At 39.5% G+C, this 12531-nt stretch overlaps 1 protein-coding gene across 4 annotated transcripts in view; it reads right to left on the minus strand.

Moving 5' to 3' along the window:
• The window catches only part of Cdk14 (cyclin dependent kinase 14), a 567752-nt gene that overhangs the window by 493191 nt on the left and 62030 nt on the right, over positions 1–12531 (minus strand). For 3 of the 4 annotated variants that reach the window (XM_063243002.1, XM_063243007.1, XM_063243014.1), the window contains exon 3: positions 3872–3967. The exons of the other annotated variant lie outside the window; for it this stretch is intronic. In XM_063243002.1, coding sequence (XP_063099072.1) covers positions 3872–3967 — 96 coding nt within the window. The remainder of the gene's footprint in view (positions 1–3871; positions 3968–12531) is intronic. 4 annotated transcript variants of the gene reach the window in all.

Consider the following 12531-nt stretch of genomic DNA (forward strand, 5'->3'; position numbering starts at 1 on the left):
GTATCTGAATAGCATAATTAACCACAAAAGCAAAGTAAAGATATGGTAACACAGTAAGTAAGTCATGATATTTGTAGTTTTGTTACTTATTCTTTAAAAAATGTATCTGTCGTTATTCATGTACAGACTTTTCAGTGTGATGATGTGTGTAGGAATAAGTGTCATACTAAACTTCTTTTAGACAAAATCTTATTCAAGCACATCTCCTGTGTCTCTGGACTTAATTAATTTTGTTTCCTCCAAATTCTATGGTCTTCAATATACTGATGTAAGCAATTTACACATCTGTAAATAAAATAACAATTAACTTGGGTCAGCAGTATTCTTTAAACACTCGTGTAGGATTTCAAATGTCATTTATGTAATGAAACTATACTGGCACAAGTTACACAAACATGCTTACTCATTGCAACATTAGAATAAAATTTTAACTCTAGTAAAATATATAAAAATTTCATTTCTTCCATATAATGCTTTACTTACTGCTCTCCATTAACATGTTTTTTGAGTTAGTAGGTAGATAAAAAGACCAAAAAATTAGTTAAAACATCAATATAAAATAGCTCAAAAGAATGTACCAGTGACCAAAATTCATAGAAATTTCATTTTGAACTTAGTGCAACTGACTGCTTCTTCTGATAAATATGGTTTGTTTCCCTAACAAAAAAAAAAAAAAAGAGAAAAGAAAACTCAAATGTCAATACTGACTTGATGAAAAAATTAAACAACTTAACTATTTTACATTGTACAAGAAATCAGAAGATTCTAATACAGTTTCTAGAAATGTGGGTTGGAAGGTGAGCATGCCTATAAGTGATGCTTTCCCTGACTGTTCTGGATGAGGCATCTTTTCCTCTTCCTCCCCGGCTTTGGTAACTCTGCAGTGGCCCCTAGAACTCTGTAGTATGTCTACACCTTTATCTCTGCCACTTCTTGCCCCTCCACACCCCTGAGGAAACACTACACAGGGGCCCAGGTTTTCTTAGGGGAGGAATGGATGGTCACAGTGAACTGATAAAATACAAAAGCCTCTATCTTAGTCTTTGAAGAAAAAAATTTAATTATTCCATAAGATACAATTGGGTGAAAACTTGTGGATGAACTAAAACCAGTCTTCTTAACTTTTTTATCTCTTCCTGATAAGTAAACACAGTATTTTGTGTTATAAAAGGTCAACCAGCATTTAAACGGTGGTCAACTAAAGTAATTCTAACATTGCAGAACAATTTCCCCACTGGCCTACTCCTCCATATGACATCCATGTCATAGTAAAACATACTCATTCATGATGTTTATAACCAAAAGCTGGAAACATCCCAATGTCATTCAAGTGGTGAATGAATTAGATGTCGTACATTTACACAATGAAAAACTATTCAGGTATAAAAAGGAACAAAGTAATGATGCATAGTACAATGGGGATGAACCTGCAAACACTGTATTAAGTGAAAGAAGTCAGACACAGAGGACAAAGTTATACAATTCCATCCTTTTTAAAATGTCCAGACTAGGCAAATCCACAAAAACATAAAGTATACCACAGCCAGGCATGATACTGCCTACTTGCACTTGCAAGGATGAGGCAGGAGGATCATGAATCTAAAGACAGCCTGGGCTACGTCACAAACCCCAACCTTGGTTTTGAACTCCGCAATGCTCACCACTCAGCTACTTCTCCAGTCCTCTTTATTTTTTTCTTTAACAGGGCCTCACTACATAGTCCGAGCTGTGCTTGGATTTGAAATCCTCCTGCCTCAAGTCTTCTAGAGTGCTGGGATTATACGGTATGTGCCACCACACTGGTTACAAATTTTTGAAAACAAAGCAAAGAAAGAGTATTAGTCATTAAGGTGAGGGGCAGCAATGGAAGATTATGGCTAAAGAGTGGAAGGTTTCTTTTAAGCTGATGAAAATGTTCTAAAATTGATGTTGATTAAGGTTGCACAACTTTGACACATTAAAAACCACTGTATTATACACCTCTTCCCACACTGCCAACAGCCGTCCCTCTTCCGCCAATCCAAACAAATACAAGATAAGAAAACACAGGCTTGCTGGCCAAATCAAACTTCAAGACAAGTCATCTTCAACCCACACCATAGATCTCCCTCCCAAGCCTGTCCTACATAAAAATGTTGAGCATATCATTAAAATTACTTCTGATAACTTCATTCCAAGCTATGAGTAATCCATGGAACCTACAGTGGAGGCTGCAGAGGGCAGAAGATAGACAGCAGCTCGATGGACAAATCTCTCCCACTCCCTAGAATGAGTCAAAAGGAGCCTATCCCCTCTAAGATTATGCCATCACAAATTCAATATGCTAGAAATCCCAAGCTCTGGACACAGGTGTGCCGGCAATCTGCACAAGGATGAAATGTCCCGCCGAGTTTAGCAGCCCAGGGAGCACCATCTGAGTGAAAATGATGGCCATGAGGCCATTTTGGTGCAGTCCAGAGTCCAACACAGAAGATTAAAACATCCAGCTGCCAATGGGCTGCACGAAGGGATCACTCACATAAATAATGTCTGTTCTTTGTATCTTCCCTCAGGAATTTACTATACCACCAGCTTATAATATCCCCTCCCATAAGGGCAAGCCTTACATAGAAGAATATATGAAACAGTGCAAAGGCTGCCCCACAAATAAGGAAACCAAGATTATAGTGCTAGCCCTGCGTGTGACGTTGAGCACATCCTGAAGTCAACCAGGGCTACAATTCTTTTCTCCATCTAATGAATGAGTTGGACTAAGGATCCCAAGCCTATATGGGATCAACTTTTCTCTGTCTAATGAATGAGTTGGACTAAGGATCCCAAGCCTACTTGGATTTTTATTCAAAAATACACTAAATAAAGCTGTGAAATTATTAGTTTTCTCACAACCTGCTACAGTTAATTCCCATATCCTCGCCACGGGTATTGGTAGAGAAAAGTTTTGTATTTTTTTTTAATTTATAATTCAAATATTGAAAGACTATGTGTGAAAGTGTACCGTTTCTTATGACTGCACTATATGATGATCAGGCCAGCTGTGGCTTTAAGGAGCATCTGCTGATAATGAAGTGAAGACTTAAATACTGAAGCCAAGTTGTGGAATCCATTCAAAGAGATGAACAATGTCTGGGTCTGCTGTCTCCATGGCCACTATGTCATTCCTTCCTAAGACATTTCCTCTTATTAACTAAAACCATGTCTTACAACAATATTTTCCCGAACTGCATTCTGTGAAACACCAAATATTTCCCAAGATACAAATGAATATTCTCAAACAAAACTGTTTCTTGGATGAGTAAGTTTAAGAAACACTGAAAGTTAAAGCATTTGCTACACTAATTCTCAGAAGCCTTCATATGCTCACATGCCTAGTGAATCATCCAAAAGGAGCTAGATCATCCCTCATTTGGGAAACATAGAATCCATTCATTTCCACAGCACACCTATTAAGCTCCTGAAGTGGTTCTTGGACAACACAGGGTTTACTGCCCTGATAAGAAAATCAGAATTACTTTCAGAGCATGCTATAAATGTAAGTTTTGTCTGCCTTTTGAGATCCAACCTAAACCAAATTTTATGAAATGTTGGCTTAGAATTCCTTACAGAAATGTTTTAGCTATGCCTAGAAATAAAAGAGATTAACAGGCAACATTGTATTCCAGGGAAAGTGAAGAGCAGGTACAGGGATGCAAAAACAAAAGAACCCATACAACCCTTGGAAGTGCAGAGCTGCCCTAAGTACTCAGGAAGAAGGGATCAACGGATAGCTATGGGGTCGTGCAATGACCAGGCTGGGACTCTGCCAGGTGGCAGAACTAGACACGTGAGCAGTGAAAAGCCAATCACAGAACAGAGCATGGTGATGTAGTCAAACCTGCAGTGCCTTCCAACGTCCCAAATAGATGAGCATGTGTTCTAAGGAAGGAGCCATTCTGGATAATTCCCATGTCCACAGGAAACTTGATAATATCTGTAATTCAGCCAAAGAGCAACTGATTCATGCAGTACTCATACTCCCACTAAAGCCACTATAAGTTACAAATACAGGGATTCTTGTATGGGTGATTCACCTTATTGCACACACTGGAAAATATCTTTCTTTGCTACCTAGATTTCTGGAAAGAACAGAGCACTTCCAGGACATGATGCCACTTGAAAGAATTTCTCCTCATTACTTCAGAGCTCAGCAGCATAAGTGCCTGCCTGGCAAGCATAAGGTCATGAGTTCAACTCCTGGCACCAAAAAAAAAAAAAAAAAAAGCTACTCTACAGTCATTTCTCATGTTGAACTTTCAATTATCAGCTCTGACTGTAACTGAGGTTAAAAATCGTTCTCTTGCTTTCTGGGTAGGGATTTTAACTCTCTTTCTTGTAATTCACTATACTCTTGAAAAAAAATTACTTAAGAATATTTAGAATTTAACATAGAAACCTATATTGCTTGGGTTCTTTGGTGATTTTGAAGATGTCAGAATACTGAGTTTTTAATTTTTCAAAATACAACAGCTAGAAATAAAATTATCTTCCCCACCCTCCACATGTCCCCACATGCACATTATATATTTATATTCACATAGTACAGACTGTAATCCTCAGTTTACATTTATCAAATGAGAATTAGACTGATCTAAATTTTACCCAAACAAGGTAAGCCATTTGTCAAACACATAAAAATTTTAAAAAACAGTAAAAACAGCAGCTATCATTTAAACAAGCAAGTAGATTTTCCAGACAGCTGGTGGACATTAATCACCACAGCTGAATCTTAACCCTGCTTACACACAATATAATTTCAAGTTATCACTCCTTTTGAAAAGAATTTTGAGGTTCCAGAAAAAGACTGACCTGATCATCAACCCCCTTACACCCTGACAGCAGCATTCCTTGAAATCACTGTCCTCCTCAGATTTTAACAAATTCTCTCAAGAAAGAGAACAGATTCCACGTTGCTATGGTCTTTCTATGGTTTATCAATCTGATCTCTGTAGGTATTATCAATTAGAAAGCAAATGTCACAAAGCATTTATGGTTTTTTAACATTACCAAATGTATTAAGTTTTTTCAGTTGTTTATGTAACCTTTAACTTAACAGTCAATACTCTATCTCTTTTAAAAGGAGAAGGCATTTCACACCAGATGTGAGATACATCATCAAGTTGTAGAGAAAAAAATGGGACTTGATGTTATTTGCTCATTCCTTTTTTTTTTTTTTTTTTTTTTTGCTTTGAGGAGGTAACATTCTCACTGTTGTAACCCAATCACCAAATATGTAATTTTTTTTTTTTGTCTTTTTTTCCTTTTTTATCGGTACCGGGGATCGAACTCATGAGTGCCTGCTTGCAAGGCAGGCACTTATGCCGCTGAGCTAAATCTCCAGCCCCACCAAATATATATCTAGCACACGACAAAGACATCCAAAATTCCACCTAGGTTGATGTAAAGATGTCCATTTTCTAAAGAAAACAGAAAAGGAAAACCACTTTGTCTTTACTTGGTGGTCTTACATTCTACAGAAAGATGCTTTGTCCTTCCTCTTGGCCTGCTGCGTGGAAATGCTCACGCTGTGTTCTAACGGGTTAACTGTGGAAGATGTCAGATGGCTGGACAGAAAAGTCAAAGATCTCTGAGTTTGGTGCCACATTCAAAACTTCACAGAAATAAATTTCTGTATATCTTGCAAAAGTAAATAATCACAGGGGGAAACACATTTCCTCTTGACCTATTTTCACAAGTCAATATGTCTTTAAAGGTTTTTTAAAATGCTCAGTTTCAGTGCTAGTAAAATTTAGTCATGTCTGCCGACTATAATAACACTCCCAGCCATGACTTCTTTGGAAGGTTTTTGTTTAACCTATTTTCCACTGCATTGTCAACAGCAAAGACCAAGTCTGTGTCATTCACCACTACTTCCCAGGACCATCAGAGTGACTGCTGAGAAAGCATAATGAGTATGCAATGGATGAACACTTTCTAAGTATCATTATAACAACATGAATTTTAAGCAACACTCAGAGGGAAAAAAATCAATTTAGAAAATTTTGAAGCAAAATGTGAGAAGCAAAATATAAAAGTTAGCTACACAAAGCATAGCAGAAAATAATGTATTTTTAAAACTTCCAGATTGATAGTGTAAATAATGTTTACTGGCTTTCAGACTCTATAACTGCAAAAGTCAATATTTTTTTCTACTCTGCAGAAGCATGTATTTCATGCCAGCATTACCAAGGAGCTCCTGATCTATAAAACTGAACAGATATTTGGTTTTGTTTTATTAAAGTTAAAAATGGCTAAAGATTACAATGAATTTATCTCAAAATGATTACTCAATAGACAAGAATGACCAAAACATTTAACCAAAAATTCTGCTAATAACAATACAGTGCCCGGGATGATTTCTAGTTTCTTGCACTAGAAAAAAATGAAGACAAGAGAACATCAGCTTCCCCTGGAGATCCAAAGCAAGCACCACACCATAAGGTGCTAAGTCAGTAACAGTGCCTGGGAGAGGAAAATGCTGCAGTACAGCAGTGCAGAACACATCAGCAGAGCATGCACACTCCAGACTACCATGACAGCTCCTCCACCAACATAATAGGGCCTTCTGAGTCCCTTTGATACCCTCCACACTGAGGAGAGCATCGTCCCCAATAAGTACAAAGCAATGCTTTTTCTTTAAAATGCTCAAAATTCTGAAAGATATGGAAGCTGGGGATTTAGCTGAGCGGCATAAGTGCCTGCCTTGCAAGCACACAGTTATGAGATCCCTGGTACCAATTAAAAAAAAAAAATTCTGAAAGATAAAGTAATTACACAATGGATGGTTTTAAGTCAAGACAATATGCATAAAATGACATGTCACAGTTTATACGGAAATAAATTTGTGAAAGCTGGAGTGATTTAGAAGGGGGAGCTTGATAGAGTAAACAACTTCATGTAAGCATGTATGGGCGTGAATGTGTGCACATGCACACATGCACATATGCACATCCCTTCCTGGTTATGATCACCCCACACAATGGTAGACATTCCATTCCATGGAAAGGAAAGCACACGTGTGCCAAGGCTGTGTTTCTCTCCATTTCTCCAACTTTCCCAGTAAGGTGTAGACGCATGTCTCCACTCTAAAGTTGTACAAACTGACGGTGGCAGGTTCTATGCCCAAGTGGAAGAACCCAGATTCAGGTCCATCATTTATGCTGAAGCTGAAAGTCCTGACCTTCCAACTTCTAATATGTGCATAGTCACAAGTTGATGATTATTTAACCTTTTGACAGGCATTTCTTCTTATTGGTGAGTTTCTAGAAACTAAAGATAACTTTGAACATATTATCTTAACCAAACTCAGCTGATGGTTTGGGTCAAGATGTCCTCCCCAAAGTCTTATGTGGTCATAGAGTTTTTACGGAGGTGACTGTATATGCCTGGTTGGTGGTGCAATGCAGAAATTAAGGGTTCTGGGACTAAAGGTAGGTGCTTGCTATATCAATCCATTGACTGAACTGGTGCTCCCTAAACTCTCAATAGACTGAACAGACTATAAAAGGGGCACAAAGATGCTGATAAGGTTCAATACTTGGTTTTGCTGTCTCTCCCTGCCATGAACAGTTGCCCCTCTGCCACGCACCACCCTTCCTTGGAGCCAGCCAATTATGAAGTGAAACTTCTACAAACTGTAAACTAAATAAATCTTTCCTCCCTTAACTTCTGGTTGTTGTGTATTTTGTCTCAGCAATGAGAAAAGTAACTAAGCCAATAGCTCATTTGGGAGCACTTGTTCTGAGCCAAGCTCTGTTTCAAGTACAAGTGTTCACAGCAGCTTTGCAAAGTAAGCAAGATTTTACAGATTGGGAGGAGATGGTCCTTCCTCTACTAGGTGACAAGTGCTTTCATAGCAGTATCCCACACCATGCCAATGTAGTGTTTTAGTCATCTCTCTTAACAAAGAAGGATTAAGTTAAATGCTCCACTCAGGTCTCCCAACTTCTCCAATGAACACCCATAGAGAGCAAAGCAGGACTGCATTTCACTGGCATGGCACAGCATAGCCTAAGTGCTAGTTCATGCCCTACTATACAAAAAACCTGTGACTTTCCCTACTTACTCAGCAAAGACAGCAAAAGAAACAAGAGCAAAAAGGGGGATACAAGCTTCTTTTCCTTACTTACATTGTATGCAGGCTACCCACCCTTAGGCTGGTGTAGCACTCGCACCATGTCCATGTCCTCCCCCTGCACAGGCTCAAGATGTTTATGAAGTAAGGGCCTGGCCCCCTGCTGAGTTACTCAGTTAAACCTTTGAACTTCTCAAGTTCACAATGAACAACATCCTTGAGTGGGAAGAATATGTCCTCTACACCCTTGGATGTAGAATTACTACATTACTTAGTTAAGCTTTTAAACTTCTCAAGTTGACACAATGCATCAGCTATTACAATCCACCCCTTGTCAACTTGGCAAGCAAACACATTTCTTTAAATTGGTCTCCAGATACAGAAACCTGCTTATTCTTATCATTTCACAACTAGAACACTAGAGAATAGGTTTAACAATCCTTAAAAACCAGTATTAAGTCTATCAACATTATATTATATTAAAATCATAACATTCCACTCTTGGGACTCCCAAACACTAATCATGCACATCCCTTTTAGCAAAAGGCACCTGTAAGAGTCCACTTGTAAGAGATGCCAAAGTCCTAACAGATTCAGCACTGCTGAAAAGTCCCAAGTCCGAAAACAAATTCTTAGCTGCACACCCTTGTACAAATGAGAAGTTAAACATTTAATGGCACAAGATAAACATTTTCATTCCAAAAGTTACAAACATAGGAATGCAAAGGACAAGCATGTCCAAAATCCAGCAGAGCAAACTTTTAAAGTCCAGTAGCCCCATGTGCAGCATCTAAGGCAATCTGTGACAAACAGTGAGCTCCAAAGGGCTTGGATGACTGCACTCCCATGGCACTTCTGGTGGTTATAGCTCCCATAGTTTCTCTCCATGAAAGCCAATTTTACTCTTTCTTTGCAGGTTTCCTCAGATGACCCACAATCCTAGCCTCTCCAAATTTCTGGGGACTCCAGTGCATCTTTGGCTTCACCCTTACAGTTTCACATAATGCCCTCTCAGAGGCACACCGCCTTGCCTGCCTTCTGAAATCTGAGTAGAAGACTTCTTAATCCCACAGCTCTTGCATTCTGCATGCACCTAAAACCAATGCCACACGGATGGCGCCAAGGTCTCCTGCCAGCTAGAGCCAGTAATCAGGCTTTCATCTTTCTTGCTGTAGGGGCTGAGTGCCAGAATCACTGGGCACTCTGAATCCAGTTCTGAAGAATAAATTTTTCATGCTGCTGTTGTCTTGGTTACTTTTTTCTCATTGCTGAGACAAAATACCTGACAGCCAAAGTTAAAGAAGGAAAGGTTTATTTAGCTCACAGTTGGGGAAGTTTAAGTCCATACCTGGTTGGCTCCAAAGCAGCGTGGCATGGCAGAGGGCAGAAGTTCATGGTGGCAGAAAAGAGCAAAACAGACAAGAGAAAAAGGGAGGAGGAAGCCTCTTTGCCTTTCTTACATTTTATGCAAGCAACCTCCCCGAGGGCAGGTGCAGTACCCATATCACCAATTCCAGCAGCACTAGAAAATGAACTAATCACAAACTCTAGATTCATCCACCTACAAAAATCCCACCACCCTGTGACTATGAGGCTTTAGGAGGACAACCAAACACAACCCATAACAGACACCATTCTGGAACATGGTGCTCTGCAGCTTTCTCCTCCAAGCAAAGTCTTTCACTTTTGTAGTTCTGAGGCTGAAAAGGTTCAAGACTGGTTGCTTCTTGTGATGCCCTCAGGCTATCTGTTATATTCTTCTATTCCTTCATAGTAATTGGGATCTCCTCAGTTCTATCACTGTAGTCCACAGCTTTACTGGGTCTTCCATTCTGGCCCAACTCACAACATCTTAAATCATTCTGCTGGGTTCTTCACTCAAAATCAATCTGAATAAAAAATCCCCAAAAGTAGCCATCCCACCACCTCAACACTCGACTACTTTGAATTTCTTCAGCCAGAGATTAGTTCACTGTCATTAGTCTTGGGCAAAGTCTCTAGACATGAACAAAATGCAGACAAGTATTTTTTAAATACCGAGCCATAACACACATCATCTAGAGTCGAGCAGCCAATGCAGGCTCGTTCTCAGCAGAAACCTCCAAGCCCAGTCACTATCAGCAGGATTTCTATCAGCCTTCTGGTCTTTTGAGTTCTGACCAAAATCTCCCATATAGAACAGCGTAAGACATTCCAGTACTACTCTTTCAGGCAATGGCATTGAACCTTTCCAAACTCTTCCCACAAGCTATTCCCAAAGGCTCTTGAACTACATGGTCTGGTACAGTCACAGCAACAGCTCTGTTTCTCTGGTACCAAACTGTGTCTTGGGTACTTTTCTCTCATTGCTGAGACAAAATACCAGATACCTAAAGTTAAAGGAGAAAAAAGTGTATTTAGCTCACAGTTTATGGAGGTTTCAACCCATAATCAGCTGGCTCCAAAGCAAGGTGGCATGGCAGAAGGGCAATCATTCATGGTGGTAGAAGACAGCAAAAGCAACAAGAGCAAAAGAGGGAGAACAAGCCTCCTATCCTGCCTTGTATTGCAAGTAGGCTACCACCCACTAGGGCAGGTGTAACATTCACACCATTTCCATGTCCTCTGCTTGCACAGGATGAGAATGTTTATGAAGTAAGCACTCTGGCCTCCTGCCAAGTCACTTAATCACCCCCACTCCTGCTGAGAAACTTCTTAACTTCTCAAGTTGACACAATGTATTAACCATCACACAAGGGCTTTAGTTTTGTCACTTGTAAAATCAGGAGCTCATTTCATTCTTTTCTATATGCTTAAGGTCTCAATCAGCAGATTTACTTTATACCAACATTCCTAATTACCAGCCATGTGGAAAAAATTAATTTGGACATACATAATTATGTTCTAATGTGTTGATAAGTAAAAATAACTTTATAATATAGTTCAATGCCATGTGTTTGCCTGTAATCCCAGCACCCAGGAGGCTGAGGCAAGGGGACTGCCATGAGTTTGAGGCTAGCTTGGACTACAGAGTGAGTTCAAGGCCATCCTGAAGTACATAATCAGATCTTTTCTCAAAAAACAAAAAGCATAATGCCATCCATGTAAGTCACATTTATCACCAAGGTTACAATCACACCAAAATTGGAGGTTTTTCTCTTTTTTTTTTTCTCTCTCTCTCTAAATTAGAATCAAATTAAAGTATTCTTCAAACCCACAAACCTGGGCTAAACCAAAGAATATGCATTCCTGCAGTCCTAGTGTTTGGGAGGCTGAACCAGAAAGATTGCCAGTTCAAGGCCAATCTGAGGTACACATGGATAACCTTTCTCAAAAAACAACAAAACAGGACACAAAAATAAAGACTATTCTGTGTACAGTTTTTGTCCCAAATCAACTGACGGCACAGAGATCTCTGCCAATTTTATTACTCCTTTGTTGAAATACAACTGTGTTATTTGTTAGAAGAATGTTAAGACTCCTGCCAAACACCACTGTGGCAAGTAGCACATTCAATACTTCTGCCCTGCAGGAAGGATCTCCAATTGCTCCCAGGCAGCCAGCACAGTTGCTGGAGACCCAGGGTGTGGAAAGCACAACCAGTCTTGAGGAGCAGGCTGAGTAGCCTCTTGCATACAAGTATTAAAACATTCACAACCTCCCAGATCTTCAAGCAACAACAGAATTATCAGCTGTGGCAAGAAAGGCTTCAATATCACATGCCAGATTTGAAATTAAAGAACACTTAGTAAAGCACCAGTAAACTAGGTTTAGGAATCCTTTAACCAGTCTCAAGATGACTCACAATGATAAGATATGCCCTAATAGCCTGGGTGATAACAAAAAGAGCTGGGGTGGACACCATCACACAGAGAAAGCATGTGGTACACACAGAGCTACCCAACTACTTGCAGTTCAAAATCTCATCAACTTAAAGGCCCAATTCAATCAGTACGACTAGCACACATTCCAAAACCTTGCAACAGTAAGGTCTAAGAACATAACCAATCGCCAAACTCAGCACCAGGATCTCCGTATGTGCCTATGCGCCATTCCAGAAAGCACGATTTACATAAACCAGGAGTTGTACACTGCAGAGGCCCTGCTCAGCACACTTCCACAATAGCAGAGAAGCTAGGAAAAAAACAAAGAGCAGCAACAGGCATACGTAACTTTTGATAACCAAAATTCTGCAGATTTTTTCTAAACAAACTATTTACTATTGCACTGCAATATGCTGAAGCTGCACGTCCACATAAATACACAGGATCCTACTTGCTAGTCTGTAAGATTTCTGACTCCTGAAATTCTCTTATCTTCCTCTGCTCTTAGCGCTTATGAGAATTTAGCAGGAACCAAGGATGATCTTGTGGGGTTTTTTGTACATAGCTACATTCAATACTCACAGTAATACTTAAAAGTAGATAATATTATTAGTCCTATCT

The sequence above is a fragment of the Cavia porcellus genome, unplaced genomic scaffold (genome assembly GCF_034190915.1).
Source record: "Cavia porcellus strain 051 isolate PalLab524CR breed Dunkin Hartley unplaced genomic scaffold, mCavPor4.1 scaffold_2, whole genome shotgun sequence".
In the NCBI taxonomy this organism is placed as follows: domain Eukaryota; kingdom Metazoa; phylum Chordata; class Mammalia; order Rodentia; family Caviidae; genus Cavia; species Cavia porcellus.